This window comes from Saccopteryx bilineata, chromosome 2 (genome assembly GCF_036850765.1).
Source record: "Saccopteryx bilineata isolate mSacBil1 chromosome 2, mSacBil1_pri_phased_curated, whole genome shotgun sequence".
Lineage (NCBI taxonomy): Eukaryota > Metazoa > Chordata > Mammalia > Chiroptera > Emballonuridae > Saccopteryx > Saccopteryx bilineata.
In genome coordinates this window covers 197,300,873-197,322,886 of record NC_089491.1, presented here as the reverse complement: position 1 = coordinate 197,322,886, position 22,014 = coordinate 197,300,873, and the positions used below count along the sequence as shown (strand labels likewise).

General features: G+C 40.8%; 1 protein-coding gene across 1 annotated transcript in view; it reads right to left on the bottom strand.

Moving 5' to 3' along the window:
• Positions 1 to 21,326, bottom strand: part of GFM1 (G elongation factor mitochondrial 1) — a 59,850-nt gene extending 38,524 nt beyond the window's left edge. The window contains exons 1-11 of the mRNA XM_066259036.1: positions 21,155 to 21,326; positions 19,913 to 20,065; positions 18,434 to 18,566; positions 17,786 to 17,990; positions 15,536 to 15,652; positions 11,833 to 11,983; positions 9,564 to 9,721; positions 8,888 to 8,972; positions 4,721 to 4,858; positions 3,186 to 3,287; positions 496 to 552 (exon numbers count right to left, since the gene is read on the bottom strand). Coding sequence (XP_066115133.1) covers positions 496 to 552; positions 3,186 to 3,287; positions 4,721 to 4,858; positions 8,888 to 8,972; positions 9,564 to 9,721; positions 11,833 to 11,983; positions 15,536 to 15,652; positions 17,786 to 17,990; positions 18,434 to 18,566; positions 19,913 to 20,065; positions 21,155 to 21,232 — 1,377 coding nt within the window. The 5' untranslated portion in view covers positions 21,233 to 21,326. The remainder of the gene's footprint in view (positions 1 to 495; positions 553 to 3,185; positions 3,288 to 4,720; positions 4,859 to 8,887; positions 8,973 to 9,563; positions 9,722 to 11,832; positions 11,984 to 15,535; positions 15,653 to 17,785; positions 17,991 to 18,433; positions 18,567 to 19,912; positions 20,066 to 21,154) is intronic.
• Positions 21,327 to 22,014: the final 688 nt, after the last annotated feature.

The window sequence follows — 22,014 nt, the reverse complement described above, 5'->3', positions numbered from 1 at the left end:
GCACAAAAACAAGACCAAAAAAGCGGGAAATGCAAGTAAAAATACCTACAACCACTGTATAAGACGCACCCAGTTTTTAGACCCCAAATTTTTTGAAGAAAGGTGCGTTTTATACATGGGGAAATACAGTACTTTATAACTACCACAAATTTAGAGCTGTATTATAATGCATGAGGCAATTAATCTAGGCTATATTCTAATATACTTCACAGTGAGACTTTCCTACAACTTAGGATAAATGCCCATTTCCCCTTTTCCATCCTTTTATGATCTGAATCTAGGAAGCCCTACTACCACTTTGGAGCAAATGTTATACCTTTTCTTAGTAAGGAGTTAATAAGCACAGTCTCATGAAAACTTTAATACCATAAATTTCTTCAAACATACTGGGGAGTAGTTATTAGTAACAGTCTTCTAAGTTTTAAAAGGTGATCTCAATACCAAAAGAGCTCAAGTCTTTATTGTGATATCCTGAGAATGAAATCAAACTCCTACCTTGTTAGAAGGCTTCAGTGCTATTGAAATGACAGGATCAGGAACATGAATTGACTCCTAAGAGAGTTTTAAAAACAGAAGAATTCAGATATACTGTAGTATTGTATGAGTTTGGGTCAGGGATAGATTAATTTGGATGTTCTACTTGACAATAGAACAAAGGATAAGCAGTAAACATCTTTAGGCTAAACAATATATGTTTTGGTCTGTTTGCATTAAATAAATGAACATATTAATATATTAATAAATAAGGTGTCCACTCATACAATCTCTTCTCTCCTAGAACAAAAATAAAGAATCTATTTATTGACTTAACTGTTTAAGACCCTTAAATTTACTGACACTTTCAGTTTAACATAATCATTATAATAAATCTAACTGCTGAGATGTGGAATTCTTATAGACTGGTGGTTACATTTATTGTTGCTATCTTCTCAAAAGTTACAGTACTTATTTAATCAAAATTTATTATGATCACTGATAAGACAACAGAGAAACTAGATTCTTTATATATAATGCCTCATTTAATCAACCACAACCCTGAGAGGCAAATATTATTAATCTCATTTTACAAATAAAATTTAAAAGGCACGGAAAGAAGATAAAATAATGTGGCTAAAAGCCAGTGGGTAATACAGGGCAGAGGTGAGACTCTAACCAAGGTCCATGTGCTTCAAAGCCTTAGCACTCCCCACAATCACCAGTCCTTTCAAATCGCTAACAACACCATGTAAAGAAAGCCTTGGGGCCCAAGCAGTGCAATCAGGTGGCATTGCGGTACTTATGTAACAGCGCATAGTGGAGAAAGCCTTCTTAATCATACTCATAAAACATTTATCTTAGCTAGGGTGCCCAAAAACCTATACAGATTTATATTTATAGTGTCTTAAACCAACATCAAGACCAGACATTAGAGAATATTTTATACAAAAATACTAAATCCAAAACTATGAATTCCTCATACGATGAAGGAACTATTATAGTGCTGATCTGTTAGGGCTGGATCAGTTCTAACATAAATGATCCACTGAAAATTTGTTCACTACAGCCTGACTAGGCGGTGGCACAGTGGATAGAGCATTGGACTGGGACATAGAGGACTCAGGTTCGAGACCCTGAGGTCACAAGCTTGAGTGTGGGCTCATCTGGCTTGAACATGGGCTCACCAGCTTGAGTGCTGCCTTGAGCATGGGATCAGAGACATGACCCCATGGTCACTGGCTTAAGCCCAAGGTTGCTGCCTTGAGAAAGGGGTCACTTGTTCTGCTGTAGACCCCCGTCAAGGCACATATGAAGAAGCAATCAATGAACAACTAAGGAGACAAAAAAGCCACAACAAAGAATTGATGCTTCTCATCTCTCTCCCTTCCTGTCTGTCGGTCCCTATCTGTCCCTCTGTCTCTTTCCATCTCTGTCACACACACACACACAAAAAGAAAATTTGTTCACTACAAACTGCCTATCCCCTATGTACTTATATTCTTTCTTTACTAAATTCAGAAGAGGGTCTTGCCGTAGGACAGCCTGCTCTCTTAAAGGGGCAAGAATGGGAAGTCAGTGAAAGGAATTCAAAGGCAGGAACTGCCCAGGCACATGTAGAGGACAGACTTATTTTATGATGTGGCCATTGTCTGGACCATGAACTGAACCTGGGCCAGAACGGAGACACCACAAAACCCCCTTAGAAACTGTATGACCATGCTGATGCTCACTCTGACATCAGTAACACCCCTCTCTTGCCTCCTGCTATCAGCTGGTTCCTGGAACAGGTTGCTGTCCTGCCCTGGTCAAGCACAGTAAGTGATTTCCACATCAGGTAGCATTCATGTTCTAGTACTAGTGACAAGTCACCCTTTTTACCCTATTTAATAATTCTCTGGCAAATAATAATAATAATAATTGTTATTATTATTATTATTATTATTCTCTAGCACCTGTCAGGAGGGCAGAGACTATCCACTCCATCTTGCGGCTACCCAAGAAATGCCTCCTATATAAGTTTTCCTTAATAAACTGCTAGTTGCCAGACTGGAGCTGTCAGCTTCTTCAGTCTTTCCCTGCCCTTTGTTTAGGGGCAGTTTCAATCTCAGGACTTTTCCCAGGGTCTAAGTGTACTAATACCAGGTTCTTCCCTTCAGAGGCCTGCAGTGATGAAAGGGGACCTAGGAGTCCCATAGAGCAAGCTGTATTTAGTAAGTCAGACTGTCTCACTGCACCTTGGTTCCCTTGTTCTGTTATCCCCACGTCTAGTCTAAATGTTACAGTTTGGTCTTACAGTTCTTAAGGGAAAGGTGTACTCTGAATGCTGAGTTACTAAGGAAGGAGCACTCCACTGAGACCAGCCTGATGATGGTGACAGCAATTCGACAGGTACTCATAATGGGAGGCAAGTCTCAGGGTAGAAGAGTCAGAGCTACACAGTCCAGGTTATCTAGTGGAGATTTTTCCCTCCACATTAAACCTCAGAAGATCATGCAATAACTTTACCAAGAAAAACCAGGTAAGTTACTTGCTTACACAAAACCTTGTCAAACTGACATTTAGAGAGCCACATCAATCTATACTTGATGCCTGTAGCACTATTCAATGAAAGCTTCTATGGTTGTTTTTCCTGAAATACTAAATGTACTATGTAAAAAATAGACTTTTGAAACTAAAGTGATAAGCAGCTTTTAAATTAAATGACTTACCATGGAAAGTCCACTATTATCTTTGTTAGTGAATGTGTCTCCACTAGCACAGTCAATGCCAAATAATGCACAGATATCTCCAGCAAATACTTCCTCAACATCCTAAATAAAAAAATAACACAAAATGATACTTACACATAATGCAAATCAGATACTTACACATAATGCGACTAAACAGTAGCACGATAAACACACTGGACATAAACAAATATGGCAGAATCGCAGCATGAATTTTGTAGAGAATGAATCAGCTAGAACCAAGGCAACCCATGGCAAGACATCCTTAAACTGGACCCTTATTTAAACCACATTTCAATAGATCAGATTTTACTTGGAGGATCTGCAGTACTGACAGAACCCAGAACCTCACAGTTCTAAAGTTATTTCTATGAAATTAAAAAGCATGAACTGTATGTGCTGCCACAGTCCAACAATGAGATGTGTATGACAAAGGTGTACAAAGGAAGTTTTGAAAACAAAGACAAGAGAATGGAGCCCACTTTATTTAAAATAATCTTAATTTCTCACAGATGCAAGCAGTTAAGAAAACACAGGAAATCTAAGAACAAAGCATTGGTGCCTCTAAACTTCCTTGTTTTTGTCCTTTTGTATGGACAGTTCATTCATAACAGCTGTGGTTGTGAGTGAGGAAGTGTGTGTGTTACCTTAATGGTTACACAGCTGTATAACTGTAGTTTCTGGCCCATAAAACAGCTGTGACTCATCCCTCTAGCCTACCCCCTACTGCCAATCTCTCAAAATAGCAATTCTGTACAATCTTGAAAGATTGACTGCCTATTTGTCTTCCAGAAGATAGCCACCAAAAATTACTGACCATCCTAAGATTTTGCTTAGACTAATTAAATCTCTCCAGGAATACAGAGCTGAACTTGGAAAGGGTGAGAGCAGGAGACAACCTCACATGCTTGGTATTCCTACCCAGGCCTAACCCTGTGGATCACAGAAGGCTAGGACAGATTCAGAATCAATTCAAGAATTCAAGCCAAAATTTATCTCCCAGACCAGACCTTGAGAAGTTTTAAATCCTCAGATGGATTCTATGGCCCTTCGTGGGGCTGGTTCTATGAGTATAAAGCTCTCGCATTAAACAGAGCTTTCATTCCAGCCAATTTCAGAACGCAAAGTCACTGAACAATGTGGGAAATTATGTGTGAATTTATTAACTCTCACTTAACTTTGAGAACCACAGTTCTATTGTCCTAGAAACCTATTAATTTTTTGAGGAAAGTGCTGAATTTGTGCTGTGAATCTTAGGGAATTTACTGTCCCTGCTCCTTAACCTTGACCATTGAGGAAATACAGCTAACTAACAAATAGTAGTATAAACTGTGTTCTTAACATCCGCTAATTCAGCCTATCCTAAAGTGCTACATTGGAATTGTAGCACACCTAACGAAAAAAAGGAAGCTAGAAAAACATATTCAACCAGAAGTGACTCTCCTGGGGGCTCAGAACCCTGAGAAAGTAAACGTGTATGGCTGCCTCAGAGAAGCTGGCCTCAGTGGCGCACTTGCCTCCATCACGTCAGCATGCATGCGCACCAGCCGCTGCACCCGCACTTTCTTTCTTGTTCTCGTGTTGTAGATGGTGTCACCCTTCTTCAGCTCTCCCTGATAACTGCGAACATACGTTAACTGTCCAAATCGACCCGCCTAGAAGTTAAGATTGAGTAGGGCAGAAAGAATAAAAAAGAAGTATGATAATCAAAATCAGAAGGAAAACGTCAAAACTATCTCCAACTGTTCTCTTACAATTTTAGTAGTTTTGACTATAGGTAAGTTAAATGGTTGTGGTATTCTTTTTGGTATCACTACTTCTGCTTCCTCTGAAATAATACTAGAAAAAATTTTTTTAAATTATTTATATAAAGAATTATCCTTTTGTCTTCTAATATTATTTTTAAAGTTCAGTTTAATATAGTAAGACATAAAAAGGTATAATTATTGGATAGATAACAAAAGTAACATTAGAAATAGTAATGCATCTAAAAAAACTTTGATAATCATCTAGAAAGCTATACAAGAGTTTTGTAAAGTGACTAAATATAAAATGAATAAGGATCAATTTCTGCTGAACAGTAGTAACAATAAGATACATATTTAAAAGTTGCCAGTTCTTCCCATAATTATTTACAGGTTTAACACAAACAAAAGTCCAAGAAGTTTTTAGTTAAACATCAGTGATTATAAAAGTCATTTAGAAAAATAAAAATAAAAAATTTTGAAACACTATGGAAAGGAGAAGAAACTAAGACTGATCTAGAAACATATTAGTCTAAAACTTAAAAAATATAAACTAGCACAAATTAGACTGAAGAGCCCACAGAGCACAGCATTAATATTTAAAATGTTTAAGTCATTTATTAGTAGATGATAAAGGAGGTGTGACAATCAACAGTGGACAACTGCTCTTGCGGGCAAGTGAAGATGCACCTGGACCCTACCTCACAGCACACAGAGAACAAGTTCCAGTGGGGTTAACAGTGGGGAAAACGTGATAAACTAGAAGAAAGAGTAAATATTTATTAAATACTGAATCTTTTGCTCCAAAGGCATACTTTTTTCCTCAAAACTGGAGGGGAAAATGCCCGTGTATCTTATGGAGCAAATGTTCATTTCTTTTAGCTGCTGTGGGTTCCCAGACAACTAGAAGAACATTTGAACATTAAAGTCTCTTCTCATTTGTTAATAACAGTGCTAATGGTTAACACTGCTGTTGAGCTTACATTGTTGAAATATTGTTGTGGTATGTTTTATTAAATATCTTAACACACCACTTGGTTCAGAATATTATTTTTCTTATTTTCCTCCTTAAAACCCTAGATGCATCTATGGTCAGATACGTCTCATGGAGCAAAAAATACGGTACCTTGAAAGGGTTTCTAAGGTTAAAATGAGAGAATGACTCAAGACAAAGACTGACAGACTTGTCTATATAAATTTTAAAGTACTAATTGCTTTTTTTTTTTACGAGAGAGAGAGACTGGAAGGGAGAGGGATGAGAAGCATCAACTTGTAGTTGTGTCACTTTAGTTGTTCCTTGATGGGGTAAAGGGGGCTCAAGCCAGTGACCTTGGGATCATGTTGATGAGCCAGCCCTCAAGTTGGTGACCTCGGGATTTCAAACTTGGGAACCTCAGCATTCCCAGTTGACACTCTATCCACTGTACCACCACCAGTCAGGCAAGTACTAATTGTTTTTTAAAATAAACTTTATTAGAGAAATATCATATAAATAGATAAGTGCTTTAACTCTCATTTTCAAAAAAGAAATAGACAATTACAAAAGAAAAAATACAACTGCATTATAAATACAGTATATGAAAATACTTCTCTATCATTAGGAATTAAGGCAAGATGAAATATTAAAATACCATTTTTCATTTATGAAGTCAGTAATAATTTCTAATAAATAATATTCAGTGCTAATAAAGCTTTATTGAAATAATCCAATACATTAATACTCAGAGTATGAAAACAATTTGGCAATACAAACCATTAAATATTCATATATTCCATACCTTTAACTCTATAATAACTAATCTGGGTATCCTAAGAAAATTTTCTTAAACAATATTTTTTTTTTTTGTATTTTTCTGAAGCTGGAAACAGGGAGAGACAGTCAGACAGACTCCTGCATGCGCCCGACCGGGATCCACCCGGCACGCCCACCAGGGGGCGACTCTGCCCACCAGTGGGCGATGCTCTGCCCATCCGGGGCGTCGCTATGTTGTGACCAGAGCCACTCCAGTGCCTGAGGCAGAGGCCACAGAGCCATCCCCAGTGCCCGGGCCATCTTTGCTCCAGTGGAGCCTCGGCTGCAGGAGGGGAAGAGAGAGACAGGGAGGAAGGAGAGGGGGAGGGGTGGAGAAACAGATGGGCGCTTCTCCTGTGTGCTCTGGCCAGGAATCGAACCTGGGACTTCTGCACGCTAGGCCGACGCTCTACCACTGAGCCAACCGGCCAGGGCCTAAACAATATTTTTCAATTCAGTGAGAGAAGGTGAGGTAGAGACAGATTCCTGCATGCACCCCAACTGGGATCGACTCGACAAGCCCACTAGGGGGCAATGCTCTGCCCATCTGGGACATTGCTCTGTTACTCAGCAACCATACTCTTCTTAATGCCTGAAGCCAAGGCCATGGAGACATCCTCAGCACTTGGGGCCAACTTGCTCCAAGTGAGCCATGGCTGTAGGAGGGGAAGACTAAGGGAGAGAGAGAAGTGAGAGGGGGAGGGGTGGAGAAGCAGATGGATACTTCTCCCGTGTACCCTGACTAGGAATCGAACCTGGGACATCCATAAGCTGGGCTGATGCTCTGCCACTAAGCCAATCTGCCAGGGCCTTAAACATATTTTTAAAAGCTTTATGCATAAAAATTGTCACTGCAGCCTGACCAGGCGGTGGCACAGTGGATAGAGCATCGGACTGGCATGCGTAAGGAACCAGGTTCGAGACCCTGAGGTCGCCAGCTTGAGTGCGGGCTCATCTGGCTTGAGCAAAAAGCTCATCAGCTTGGACCCAAGGTCGCTGGTTTGAACAAGGGGTTCCTCAGTCTGCTGAAGGCCCACGGTCAAGGCACATATGAGAAAGCAATCAATGAACAACTAAGGTGTCGCAACGAAAAACTGATTGATGCTTCTCATCTCTGCATTCCTGTCTGTCTGTCCCTATCTATCCCCCCCCCCTCTGTCCCTGTAAAAAAAAAAAAAAAATTGTCACTGCAATGTCATTCTACTTTTTTAATTTAAAATTATTTTTTTCTCATTTTAGAGGTAGTAAGAGGTCAATTTAAAAAATTTTATTAATAAAATCTAGAAAAAAGTCCCCAAAAATAATTCCATCCATACCACTATTAATACTTCTAACTTAGCCACATTTTCCCCCCACATAAAATGTTACAAAAAGCCTGGCTCAGTGGATAAAGTATGACCTGGAATGCTGAAGTCACTGGTTTGAAACCCTGGGCTTCCCAGTCAAGGCACATTTAAGAAGTAACTATTACCAAGTTGATGCTTCCTGCTTCTCTCTTTCCCCTTTCTCTTTCTCTCTCTTCTCTCTCTAAAATCAACAAAATCTTTTTTTAAAAGTTATGAACAGAAGCAACAACATCCCAACAAAAAGCACACCCAGTGACCAAATCTTGGTTTCTAATACCATTCTCTTTATTAAAAGGAATGAGGACTCCTAAGAAATGGCTGACTCTAGGGCTGGCGCAATCCCACAGTGCGAGAAAGGAAGGAAGTGGTCAAAAAGCAAACGTTGGAGAATGTCAGACATAGGAGCCAAATGAAAGAGCTCCTATGGCCAAACCTGGTCTATCTAGGCAACAGAATAAGTACCATACTCCTGGGTGTAATTCAAAGTACAAAGTAAATATCCCTAGGTCCATCCCAATATAAATAACTGGGGAAGACAAGATAATGTTTCCAAACAGGAGAATCTAAATGACTTAAGTAGATAGATATTGCTCCCTCAAGGAGTGGAGCACAACTCTCTCCTCCTCACGTGCGGGCTGTGCACAGTCACTGTCTTCAGAAGAGTCAGTATGGAAAGGGGAAAGGGTGATAGTGGAGAACCCTAGAACAAAATATGTCATAGAGAGTAATTTTGTAATGGAAATAAAAGCCTGAAGGAAAATTTCTACATATAGCAGCTAAACACCTTAGAAAGCAACTTACCTCCAGTTTAAAAGCCAGGCCTACAAATGGGTAGGAATTGTCTCTTTGGGAGTTCATTAAGATTTTGGTTTTTTTCTTTGAGTCACTTAAAATAAAAGAAATATAACTCAGTGAAATGGAATATTTTATATTTCTTTCATATCAATTTGTTTTATCAAAGAATATTATCTGAGAAAAGCACATGTGCTAAAAACACTTGCAACTTCACACATGAGTGACATTTCACTGAACAAGCTCCATAAGAATAACTTCTCTGGACTTAGTTACTACATTGTAACTGGACCAGAGGAAACTGGAAAAAAAAATTATACAGAAATGGTGTAGTAGAGAAAGAAAAATGTAATAATCAATGAGAGCTTTAAAAAGTTTGTTTCTTAAAGTCTTTTTTTTTAAATATGACTCTTGATTCAAAATAAGAAAATTTTCTAAAGATGTAGACCTTGATTGATACTAAAACAAATCATACGTCTAACTCACAAAGAGAATATAATATAGAAACTGACATAATATTTTTGTATACACCAAAATTGCTATCCAAATAGAAATGTTTTTGTAAATTATAAGAAATAACACATATACAACATAACCAACCACAAGAACCATTCTCACATTCTTTTATAGCACATAAATGTTAAAGCAGTTCTGCACAAACTAAGAATCAATTTCCAAGACTTACTCCTCCTGATTGAGAATAGCATAATTCTGGACTTCAGATGGATTTGGGAGGTATTCTAAAACAGCATCTAGAATAGGCTGAACTCCTTTGTTCTTCAAGGCACTTCCCAAAAAGACGGGAGTAAATGACCTATTTAAAGTAGCTCTTCGGACTGCAAGCTACAGAAGAAAAAATTTAATTATCAGTCAATCTTCAAAATTACACTTTGTGGTTCAGATAAATTACAAACCAATAAACTTAAGAAATGAATTAATACTCTGGAGTTTTGGCTTTAGTGGAGACTAGAATCAGGTCCTCTATAATTTAAGGTTAAAATACAAAAGAAAGGAAAAGAACAGTTCCTTTTTCAGGGCTAGGAAACTGCTTTCAACACTCTTGGAATGTCACTAATTTTTAATTTGGTAAAAGACTATGTATGTACATATACATAAAATATATATATATATAAAACAATCACACATATAGAGAACAATGTAAATGGTATGCTAATTGCATAAATACTAATTATATAAAATAAAGGAAAAAGTAATATATACACTAAAAAATCTCTTTCAAAGATACATCAGCAACTTATTAACTGGTTGCCTATTTTAGGGAGGGGGCAGAGAACTGAGCAGCTGTGCACCATTGTATGCTTTTTAAATGTTGAAATCATATAAAAGTATCATTTATTAAAAAATGTTTAATTAACCACTTTTTTTGTGTGTGTGTATTTTTCCAAAGTGAGACGGGGAGGGCGGCAGACAGACAGACTCTTGCATGCGCCCAACCAGGCTCCACCCAGCATGCCCACCAGGGAGAGTTGCTCTGCTGCAGCGAGTCATTCTAGTAGTGCCTGAGGTGGAGGCCATGGACCTCAGCACCAGGGCTAATTTGACTGCAGGAGTGGAAGAGAGAGAGAGAAAGGAGAAGGGGAAGGGTGGGGAAGCAGATGGGCACTTCTCCTGTGTGCCCTGGCCTGGAATCGAACCTGGGACTTCCACATGCCAGGCTGACACTCTATCACTGAGCCAACCGGCCAGGGCCTATTTTTCTTTTTTTAAAGAACATACTTACCGCTCTAACATTTCTATATTTATTGTCTTTCTTAAAAAGACATACTCAAGATACTGGCCGTTTGTCTTTTTTCCCCTAGAACAAACTATGACTACCTTTCTTTTTTTTTTTGGCATTTTTCTGAAGTTGGAAACGGGGAGGCAGTCAAAACAGACTCCCGCATGCGGCAGACCCGGATCCACCCGGCATGCCCACCAGGGGGTGATGCTCTGCCCATCTGGGGTGTTGCTCTGTTGCGACCAGGGCTGCACCTGAGGCAGAGGCCACAGAGCCGTCCTCAGCACCCGGGCCAACTTTGCTCCAATGGAGCCCTGGCTGCAGGAGGGGAAGAGAGAGACAGAGAGGAAGGAGAGGGGGAGGGATGGAGAAGCAGATGGCTGCTTCTCCTGTGTGCCCTGGCCGTGAATTGAACCCGGGACTCCTGCAAGCCAGGCCGACACTCTACCACTGAGCCAACCGGCCAGGGCCCCTTTTCTTTTTTGTTGTTGTTATTGTTGTTGTTACAGAGACAGAGAGAGGCAGAGAGAGAAACAGGCAGGGACAGACGGACAGGAAGGGAGAGATGAGGAACATCAATTCTTCATTGCGGCTCCTTAGTTGTTCACTGAGTGCTTTCTCATATGTGCCTTGACCAGGGGGCTATAGCAGACGGAGTGACCTCTTGGTCAAATCAGTGACCTTGAGCTTCAAGCCAGCAACCATGAGGTGATATCTCTGATCCTACACTCAAGCCAGCGAGCCTGTGCTCAAGCTGGATGAACCCGCGCTCAAGCCAGCAAACTCGGGGTTTCGAACCTGGGTCCTCTGCGTCTCAGTCTGACACTCTATCCACTGTGCCACCACCTGGTCTGGTTTGGCTCCCTTTCCATTAAGATATAACTCAGTTATATAACACAGTATGTACATTATAATATAACTCAGTTATACATAACTGTTATATTATATGACAGACTAATATGCCATGTTAAGTATGTTTTAAAGAAACCAATTATGTTAAATAAATTTACTCCAATTTTATTAATAAAATTCATGTACAAAAACATCATGTCCAGGTCCATACATCATGTCCAGGTCGCAGAAGGTAAGATTTACTTCTTTTTTTCGGGCCAAGTATATAGTATTCCATCCCCTCCTAAACAGCATCATGTTCCCTCCTCACAAAACAAAACCGTCTTTTGCTTGTTAATATAAGACTTATTTTGAGAGCACTTGCCTTTAAATCAGAAATTGAGGGAATTTTTTCTTCCAGGAACATCTCACCAAGCTGCTCGTCAGAATTAGCAACACATTCAATCAGCTCCTGCCGGTGGTCAGCTACCGCTACCTTGAATTCCACTGGGATTTCCCCATATCGAACAATCTGACTAAGAAAAGAAATGTTTTATTTTGGTACGTTAAGGATAGAGCACCAATAAAAAAGTTAAAGTAATGCCTGACCAGGCAGTGGCGCAGTGGATAGAGCATTGGACTGGGATGCTGAAGGACCCAGGTTCGAGACCCCGAGGTCGCCAGCTTGAGCATGGGCTCATCTGGCTTGAGCAAAAACTCACCAGCTTGGACCCAGGGTTGCTGGCTCCAGCAAGGGGTTACTCAATCTGCTGAAGGCCCATGGTCAAGGCACATATGAGAAAGCAATCAATGAACAACTAAGAAGTTGCAACATGCAACGAAAAACTAATGATTGATGCTTCTCATCTGTCTCCATTCCTGTCTGTCTGTCCCTGTCTATCCCTCTGACTCTCTGTCTCTGTAAAAATAAAAAAATAAAATAAAAAAAAAAGTTAAAAGTAATAGCTAAAATATCTTTTTAGACAAGAGCTCTGATAGACTTGTATTATTATGACAAATAATACTAATGGATATCTTTAAAATTCAGACATAGAGGGCAAAACCGGCAAAGCAAATTGGTCCAGACTGGACTGTGGCCTCAGTTCTTCATCCCTCTAAAGGCCAAAAAGGTAAGAGTCACAAATAAAATATGTACAGCTAAGATGTAAATATACTTGATACTTAGAAATATAAAAAGTATGAAAGTTTTCAGAGTATTTTTAAAATAAAAACTAATGTCAAAAAATAATCTTACGGAAAACAGGTAAAAGCCAACTGCAAATAGTTCTAAAGACTGCTCATCAGTCTTTAGAGCTTAATGTCTTCCTATCTGGCAAGCTCCCTGGTTTTTAGCCTTTTATGTCAGAATCACCTGAGCAGTCCTTTCAAAACAGACAAGCCCAGTGGTCTAGGGCTGGGAAAGGGGGCCGGTATATGAAGAAGTTCCAGCCATCGTTCCGATGTACAACAAAGTTTAAAAGGCTCTATTTTAGCCTGACCAGGTGGTGGAGGCGCAGTGGATAGAGCAGGGGTCAGGAACCTATGGCTCGCGAGCCAGATGTGGCTCTTTTGATGGCTGCATCTGGCTCGCAGACAAATCTTTAATAAAAAAAATAATGTTAAAAATATAAAACATTCTCATGTATTACAATCCATTCATTTCCTACCGCTCATGTTCATGGTTGCAGGTGGCTGGAGCAAATCATAGCTGTCCTCAGAAACAACACCAAATTTTTATTGAATAATGTGTAACGTACACGGGTCATTGTATGGCTCTCACGGAATTACATTTTAAAATATGTGGCATTCATGGCTCTCTCAGCCAAAAAGGTTCCCGACCCCTGGGATAGAGCATTGGACTGGGACACAGAGAACCCAGGTTCAAAACCCTGAGGTTGCCTGCTTGAGCGTGGGTTTATCCAGCTTGAGCACAGGCTCACCAGCTTGAAGCCCAAGGTTGCTGGCTCAAGCAAGGGGTCACTCGCTCTGCTGGTGCCCTCCAGTCAAGGCACATATGAGAAAGCAATCAATGAACAACTAAGGTGCCACAACGAAGAATTGATGCTTCTCATCTCTCTCCATTCCTCTCTCCCTCCGTCTGTCCCTATTAGTCCCTCTGACTCTGTCAAAAAGGAAAAAAAAAGCCTCTATTTTAGAAGACAAAAACTTGTAGCCTGGTAATTCTGGGCAATTGGATTTACTCATTTATTTACAAATATTTTGAGTCCCTATTACATACCTGACAGCTTTACCACTGGGGGAATAGCTGGGAAAAAACCTGATAAAAATCCCTGTCCTCCAGGCCCTGGCTGGTTGGCTCAGCGGTAGAGCGTCGGCCTGGCGTGCGGGGGACCTGGGTTCGATTCCCGGCTAGGGCACATAGGAAAAGCGCCCATTTGCTTCTCCACCCCCACCCCCTCCTTCCTCTCTGTCTCTCTCTTCCCCTCCTGCAGCAAAGGCTCCATTGGAGCAAAGATGGCCCGGGCGCTGGGGATGGCTCCTTGGCCTCTGCCCCAGGCGCTAGAGTGGCTCTGGTCTTGGCAGAGAGACGCCCTGGAGGGGCAGAGCATTGCCCCCTGGTGGGCAGAGCATCGCCCCTGGTGAGCGTGCTGGGTAGATCCCAGTCGGGCACATGCGGGAGTCTGTCTGACTGTCTCTCCCCATTTCCAGCTTCAGAAAAATACAAAAAAAAAAAAAAAAATCCTTGTCCTCTGTGGGCCTTACACTCTAAGGCAGGGATCCCCAAACTTTTTACATAGGGGGCCAGTTCACTGTCCCTCAGACCATTGAAGGACAGGACTATAAAAAAAAACTATGACCAAATCCCTATGAACACTGCACATACCTTATTTTAAAGTAAAAAAACAAAACAGGAACAAATACAATATTTAAAATAAAAACAAGTAAATTTAAATCAACAAACTGACCAGTATTTCAATGGGAACTATGCTCCTCTCACTGACCACCAATGAAAGAGGTGCCCCTTCCAGAAGTGCGGCAGGGGCCGGATAAATGGCCTCAGGGGGCCGCATGCGGCCCGCGGGCCGTAGTTTGGGGACCCCTGCTCTAAGGAGTACCAGACAAACTTGGTTGTCATTAGTTAGTTGTCACAAAAGTGTGAGAAACACCTGATTCGCTGGACAGCTCCCATCTTTACCCTGCCTATAAGATGGCGGATAAATTCTACATTAAACTGGTCCCAATACCCTTTACCCACCTGCCAGACCAGCAATCCCAGGTCCACAGCAAAGGAAGGAAAGCCTTCAAGCAGTAGCTTTGGAAAAAATGCCAGGCTGTGGGGTCACTCATCAGAACAAGGGTCATTTGTGACTTGCCACACTGTCTAGATTAATGAGACTCAAAGTGTGGTCTGTAGACCTGCCACATCAGCATCATGTGGGAGTTTTCCAGAATGCAAATTCCAGCCTCCACCCTAACATCTACTGAACCAGACTTCCTGGAGGTGGATACAAGAATCTGCATTTATACAACCTTGCCCAGTGATCTGCCCAAATGCCATGGTTTGATAACCACGGAGCAGTTATAGTGCTTTGTATGCAAAGGTCACTCACAAGTTAATTGAAGAACCAAATGCCGTGTCAAATGGTTATCAATTTATTTCTTGTATTGTCTAAAACACATCTGTACAATTTTAACTCCTTCTTACATATTGATCGTTTTATCTTCGTAATGCTACAAAGTAGGTAGAGGAAGTAATTATGATCTCATTTTCTTCCCAGTTTCTGTCACAATGCCCAGGACATGGCTGCACCCTAGAAGTCTGCAGAATGAATGAATGGCTCAATCAAGACGACATTACATCATCAGCCCAAGCTAAAGGCCTCCTGCTACCACACCATGCCTGTCCTAATGAGAAATAAACACATTACTTGGCAAGTAACATACTCTCCCTTGGAATGAATACAACTAGTATTAAAAAAGCATTAAACAAAATCATTTTAGAGGATATTATCCCAGCCACATTTCCAAAAGGTATTTATGTTAAATAAAAAAATAAAACTCATTCTTCCCTTCTCTTTAATACTTTTCAAATTATAAAAGTTTAACAGTATATTTTTAATACTTACCCAAAGTCTCCATCAAAATAGATGGCTCGTTCTTCAACGAGATCTATAATACCTTTAAAATCACCCTCCAAACCGATGGGTAGCTGCATGAATGCTGCATTATGACTTAGTTTAGACCTGGAAAATAAGAATACATGTATTTACCTTTTTTCTCCGCAGATCCCTTTAAAATAACAAAATAAATATTAAAAGAAATCAATAGTAGATGCTGTTGGTCTGGGAGGGGTGTTGTCAGCTGGTCATAACATGTCAGATATAAAGCAGTTGGGAACGGACTGCCACAGTCATTATTCTAAGGAAGCCACTACGCTATTTAGGCAACAAAAAGAACTCTAAAAGGTGGTGGGACAACTATCCCCACATCTCATCTTGAATCAGCTGACTGCAGCAAAACTGAGTACAGGGGTCCTCAGGTTATGACATAGTTTCATTCCTACAACAGTGACATAACCCAAATTTTAGTGTACATCGAAACACACCATAGCCTAAGTCACTTACCTATCCTAATACAGTTGTAAAATCATAATCTAGAGGATGGTGAGGGTTTTATATTGAGTGGAACATTTAAATCCATGTTAACACAATAAATTAAAAAAACAATTTAAAAAAAGGAAAAAAAAGTCATAATCTAGAACATAAAAATACAAACATTCCACATTCCTGCCTATTCTTCCTATTCCTCCGCCAGGTGCAAGGAAACTAGTCCACCCACGTAGTCAGTGAGTATGATGCTGTGGTGTAAGCCAAAACACTCACGTCTCAATTTTTTAAAGTTTTTTGGGAGAGAGCACCGTAAACTCAAAACATCATATGTCAAGATTGTCATAATCTGAGGGCCTGCTGTACAGTTATCTAAAGAGGAGTTCCTGGGGGAAACTCTGAGAGTGAATGTTAAAGTCAGACACTCATCATCAGCCTATAACCCCATCAGGCACAACCACTGACTGGAACTTGCACTCACAGGCAGGAATCCTCACTTGAAAAGAAATATGCGCTAGCTACCACCATTCAGTCTAGATTATAGGTGCCTATCTAGAACAATAGATAACTAGAAATCAGCAAATAGTTGAAGGAAACCAACAGCTTGAAAAGAAGGCATGAAACAAAGAAATAGTACTAACCTCCAAGGAAAGTTATTACATAAAAATAAAATGTAAAGGTCTGAGACATAATGAACAAAGATATTGCAATAAAAGAGAAAGTTTATGAAAATAAAGTGTGCTAGAAAAGTTAGAACACAGAAGCCAGATCCAGAAATTTCAAAATCTGTACAACGGGAGTTACAAAGTGAGAAAACAGGTAAAAAGATAGTGAAGTAAACCAAGAGTCAAATAGATGCTAAAGAGAATATTCCTAAAATTCAGAAAAAGACTAGTATTGCTTGTATTGACAACCACAACTAAAATATAAAACAAAGACAAAAAGTGAAAATGTTTCATTTTACCAAGAAAGTATTCCAATCTATCAAAGAAAAACTTCACTCTCACATTCTCAAATACATCACTTTCATAAAAGGGCACACAGCAACAGGGTCACTTCAAGTTCCTCAACACCATATCTTTCGTCATCGGACACATCACTCAGCCCTTCAGCTATCACAGACTTTGCTGCCTATGTCCACCAGCTCTACATTCTGTAACTTTGAGTAGAAACTCTACAGCTCCATTTACACATCTAAAAGAAGTGAAAAGTGAAACTCTGACTTTTTCCAAAGATTATCTGAAATACACACAGTTGTGTAAAGTGTAACATGCTATAAATACCATGGGTTAGAGCTAGTACAGAAAGAAGTGTTACTGCTCTTAGCAGGTATCTCAGCATATGAGCAAGGGAACACAGCATACTACTTCCGGAGTTAATTACATTTCTCAAGAAAAGGTTAAACTGAAGATGATCTTCTAGATTTGTCTAAATAAATGCAGAATACTTTCAGGATCTACTCCAGATAATAAATTCTTTAATTATAGCAAAACAGTATAAACTGCCAGATTGTTTTCTGAATTCACCTTCAGCACCCCTACAAAGTAAGTCATATTTCCCCCATTTTACAGAGATAGTTGATAAGATCACACCACAAACCAAACTACTGACTTCAATGTTCCATTTCCTAAGGTAAGGGCACTCACAAACAACTTTTTAGAAAAAGAAAAATAAGGATAAAGCTAAAGATACTGAATTAATTGCTCTTCAGAATATAGTCTTATGCAGATCATCACACCCCCTCTGTCCCTCCCTTCTAAGGTTCAATACCTCATTTGCTGCAGTGCCCGGGCAGGGTTGGCGCCCATTCGGTCCAGTTTGTTAATGAAAGTTAAAAATGGAATGCTGTAGCGCTTCATCTGGCGATTAACGGTCATGGTCTGGCACTGCACCCCTCCGACTGCACAGAGAACGAGCACTGCGCCGTCCAGCACTCTCAGGGCCCGCTCAACTTCTACCGTGAAGTCCACATGCCCTGAGTGAGACAAGGAAGTGTGTGAGGGTCTTCAAGAGTAGTCTGAAGTTTTATAACATGCACTATTAAAACTTTTTGTATCCCTGCTCATTGCATAAGTCTTCTAATTAGGATATGTTTTTAAAATCACCAATACCATTCACTCACCATAAGGTCCAGGGGCCCAACAAGATCACTTCAAAAAGACAAAGTGCATGGGACCTTTAAAATTAGCTGCAAAACGTAAAAGGCATGACCCTTCCTACTCACAATTATTAGCACTGTTTTTCAAGGAAACCACAAAAGGATGAGGTGCCTTAGGACCCAAGTCAAATTGCTCTGATAGGGACTCAGTCACACTTTTGAGTAAGATTTGATATTTAAAACTGAGCTGCACCATGTAGAAGAGAGAGCTACGTGTGCCCTGCCCAGACAAACTGCAGGAAACCAAGAGCCCCACTCACCAGGAGTGTCTATGATGTTGATATTGACATTTTTCCACATGGTGTAGGTGGCCGCGGACTGAATGGTGATTCCCCTCTGTCTCTCTAGCTCCATGGAGTCCATGACAGCACCAACTCCATCTTTACCTTTCACCTAAACACAAGCACAGCTACTCAGATTTATCTGTCCCTGAATTCCAAGAAGCAAAGAAACGTTTACTGAGATGGAACCAGAACACAGCCAGTAGATGCAATTTTCAGAAAAGCCTGATTTGTCAAATCATATCATCTCATGAAATAGAAAACCAATGACAGACACTGCCCTCCATTACCCGCTAACCAATTTTTCATTGCCGTTCTCAGCAAGTACTGCCACAGAGCAATCACTCAGTCTTAGAGCCCTCCTTGCTCCTCTGCACTGCTCCTGACAACCAGCCTTGTGTTAGTCTGTGAATAGATCAGGGGTCCCCAAACTGCGGCCCCCTGAGGCCATTTATCCGGCCCCCGCCGCACTTCTGGAAGGGGCACCTCTTTCATTGGTGGTCAGTGAGAGGCGCATAGTTCCCATTGAAATACTGGTCAGTTTGTTGATTTAAATTTACTTGTTCTTTATTTTAAATATTGTATTTGTTCCCGTTTTGTTTTTTTACTTTAAAATAAGATATGTGCAGTGTGCATAGGGATTTGTTCATAGTTTTTTTTATAGTACGGCCCTCCAACAGTCTGAGGGACAGTGAACTGGCCCCCTGTGTAAAAAGTTTGGGGACCCCTGGAATAGATGGTCAGAGAACAGATGTTTCCCTGCTGCTACAAGTGGATGACTTAAGAAGATCTTAACCTGAAGAAATATTTTTAAATGGAGAGTTAAGTTACTCAATGATATGTAATTTCTTCAGGAAAGTTTCAATATTTTCTTAATTTTTTTCTGATATATGTATTTTTTAACAATTAAGCTCATACTTCATATACCATTTTAGATCCTTTTTTCCACTTAACATTATAAACGCCTCTCCATAACATTAAGAATTATGTAGCCTGACCTGTGGTGACACAGTGGATAGGGCCTCAACCTGGAATGCTAAGGTTCCTGGTTCAAAACCCCAGGCTTCTCCCAGCAAATGAGAGAAGTAACTGCTATGAGTTGATGCTTCCCACTCCTCCTCCCTTTCTCTCTTTCCTCTCTCTAAAATAAATAAAATCTTAAAAATACAACAACTATGTAAATACTATTTTAATGGCTGCTTAAAGGTACATCATATTGACTTAAAAAGTCTCAAAAGACAACCTACTCAGTATACCTACAGTGATGCTCTCTAGAGAGATTCCTCAGAGCAACATTTCAAGCATACTTGAGCTATCAACTTTGTAATATAATTATGATTAAGGATCCACTGTTCCCATTCTTTAAAACTTTCAGGTTTTGTGAAGCTTATTAAATCATAACTACAAAGCCATGAAAACCAAGCCCTAGCTAATCTGGAATCAACATGAACTATATACCTCATGCATCTTTGCAATCCTGCCAGTGTAGTAAAGCACTCGTTCTGTTAATGTAGTCTTCCCAGAGTCAATATGAGCTGAGATTCCAATATTTCTTATCCTTTCGTTAGGAATCACCCCTGATGAACACCATCGGCAGACTTTCCAACTAACCTAAAAAAATAAGAGAGCTCAGTTCACTACATTTTACAAGGTGACAGGGGTGATCATCGTGGGTTTGGTGCACATCTTTCCTCCAAGGAATCTCAATGGACACAAACATCACCTGAGAGAGCCTGGAAAAGCAAAAGAGTAGATGTCGCAACCTGAAACTCTTGGAATCAGAGAGACTGCCAGAGGGGACAGAAAAGATATATTTTTTAAAAATAAATCAATCGATAAAAAAAGACATAGTCAAATAAATTAATTAAAGGGGCAGATACATTTACTGAATACTACAGGTTTGAAAATATACACGAGCTGATAAAATCAGAGACAACTCATAGAAATAAGTTTTTAGTTTAAATTTTCCTTTGATTCCCCTTGACCCCCTTTAAGTTACAGCAAGCAAAGCTGTTTGATGGCTTACATGTTCCATGCAGTGGTGCCAAGGCAGCCTACAAAAGGTTTCCAACTTCTTTTACACAAGAACAGCTGACATTTTTAAAAAACGTTAATGGGCGGGGGGGGGTGGCCCGGAATCTCGCAGTTTATAAAATTAAGACACGATATAAACGTCTTCCTATAGGACTGCACATCCAAAATGCAGTCTGGGAAAAGGAAAAAAGACCTTGGAAAAAGGGTAAAACTATTAAATGAAACTGGGTTGGGTCAATCCCAGGGATACCAGCGAGCAATGCAAATGAAGTTTGTGTGACAGTAAAAGGATCGACTCCGACCGAATCCTGCTTCACTCTGCGTCTCCGCAAAGGTGCAAACAAGACCACAAAGAAGTTTAGTCCGAGAGCCCAATTACATCACCCGGTGACGACGGACGGTCGGACCAACGGACACTGCAGGGAAATGAGTCGGAGTCCGGTTCGAGCCGGCACACACTAACTGTTCAGCTCTCTTGGCCTTCACTGCCGTCACTTAAGAAGAGGCTCAACCCTGAGTGGGAGCGCGTCAGGCCTCCCAGGTCAGAGACGCAGCCGTGGTGACGGCACGCGGGACTCGCACGGGGCACGACGCTCGTACCCGAGCTGTCAGGAAGGCGGTCCCGGGACCGGCCCGGTTCGGTCCCGCCTAGCCGGACACTAGTACCTGCTTCCCCCGCCAGCCTGAGGTGGCCGGCACCCGCGGGAACGGCCCACGTCCCAGGGCCGCGCTCAGCAGCCTCATGGCAAATGCAGAACCAGTATGAGGCTCCAGGGGCTCCGGGTCAGCTCAGCAACCGGCACCGCCGCGGGGACTGCTCCAAACCCCACCGGAAGCAGTGAGGGGAGAGCACTTCTGGAGCAAACACTTCCGGGGGAACAGGAAAATAGGGAGAAGCTTCCGGACTTCAAAGTAGAGCAGCGCCCTCCACTACCCACTACCCAGCGCCATCTGCCGGCTTGGGTGAGAAAGTGCACTCTTTGAGACTAACCAAGCTCCCAGAAAGATGCAGCCTTTAAATATAAATGTTTTGCAGATGTAGCAACATGGAGAAATGTTTATAACAGAACTTTAGTTAAAAATAAAATGCAAAGACATTATCCATGTGTTGGGCAAATACATGCCCACTGAATTTGCTCACTTTTAGTGTTAAAAAATGGCACTGGGCAGTGCCAAGTATGTAATCTGTTAAATTGCAAATTATCTTCCTGCTTGGGAAAGGCCATTGTCTTGCTAATGTTTGCTGGAGGAGACATTTTCCTGCCAGAAAGTTTTGAAAAAAGGAAAAGGAGAGCGAGAGAGAGAGAGAGAGAAGCCAGGTTTGCAGAGTTAGAGCAGAGGTAGTCAACCTTTTTATACCTACCGCCCACTTTTGTATCTCTCTGTTAGTAGTAAAATTTTCTAACCGCCCACCGGTTCCACAGTAATGGTGATTTATAAAGTAGGGAAGTAACTTTACTTTATAAAATTTATAAAGCAGAGTTGCAGCACGTTAAAGCATATAATAATAATTACTTACCAAATAC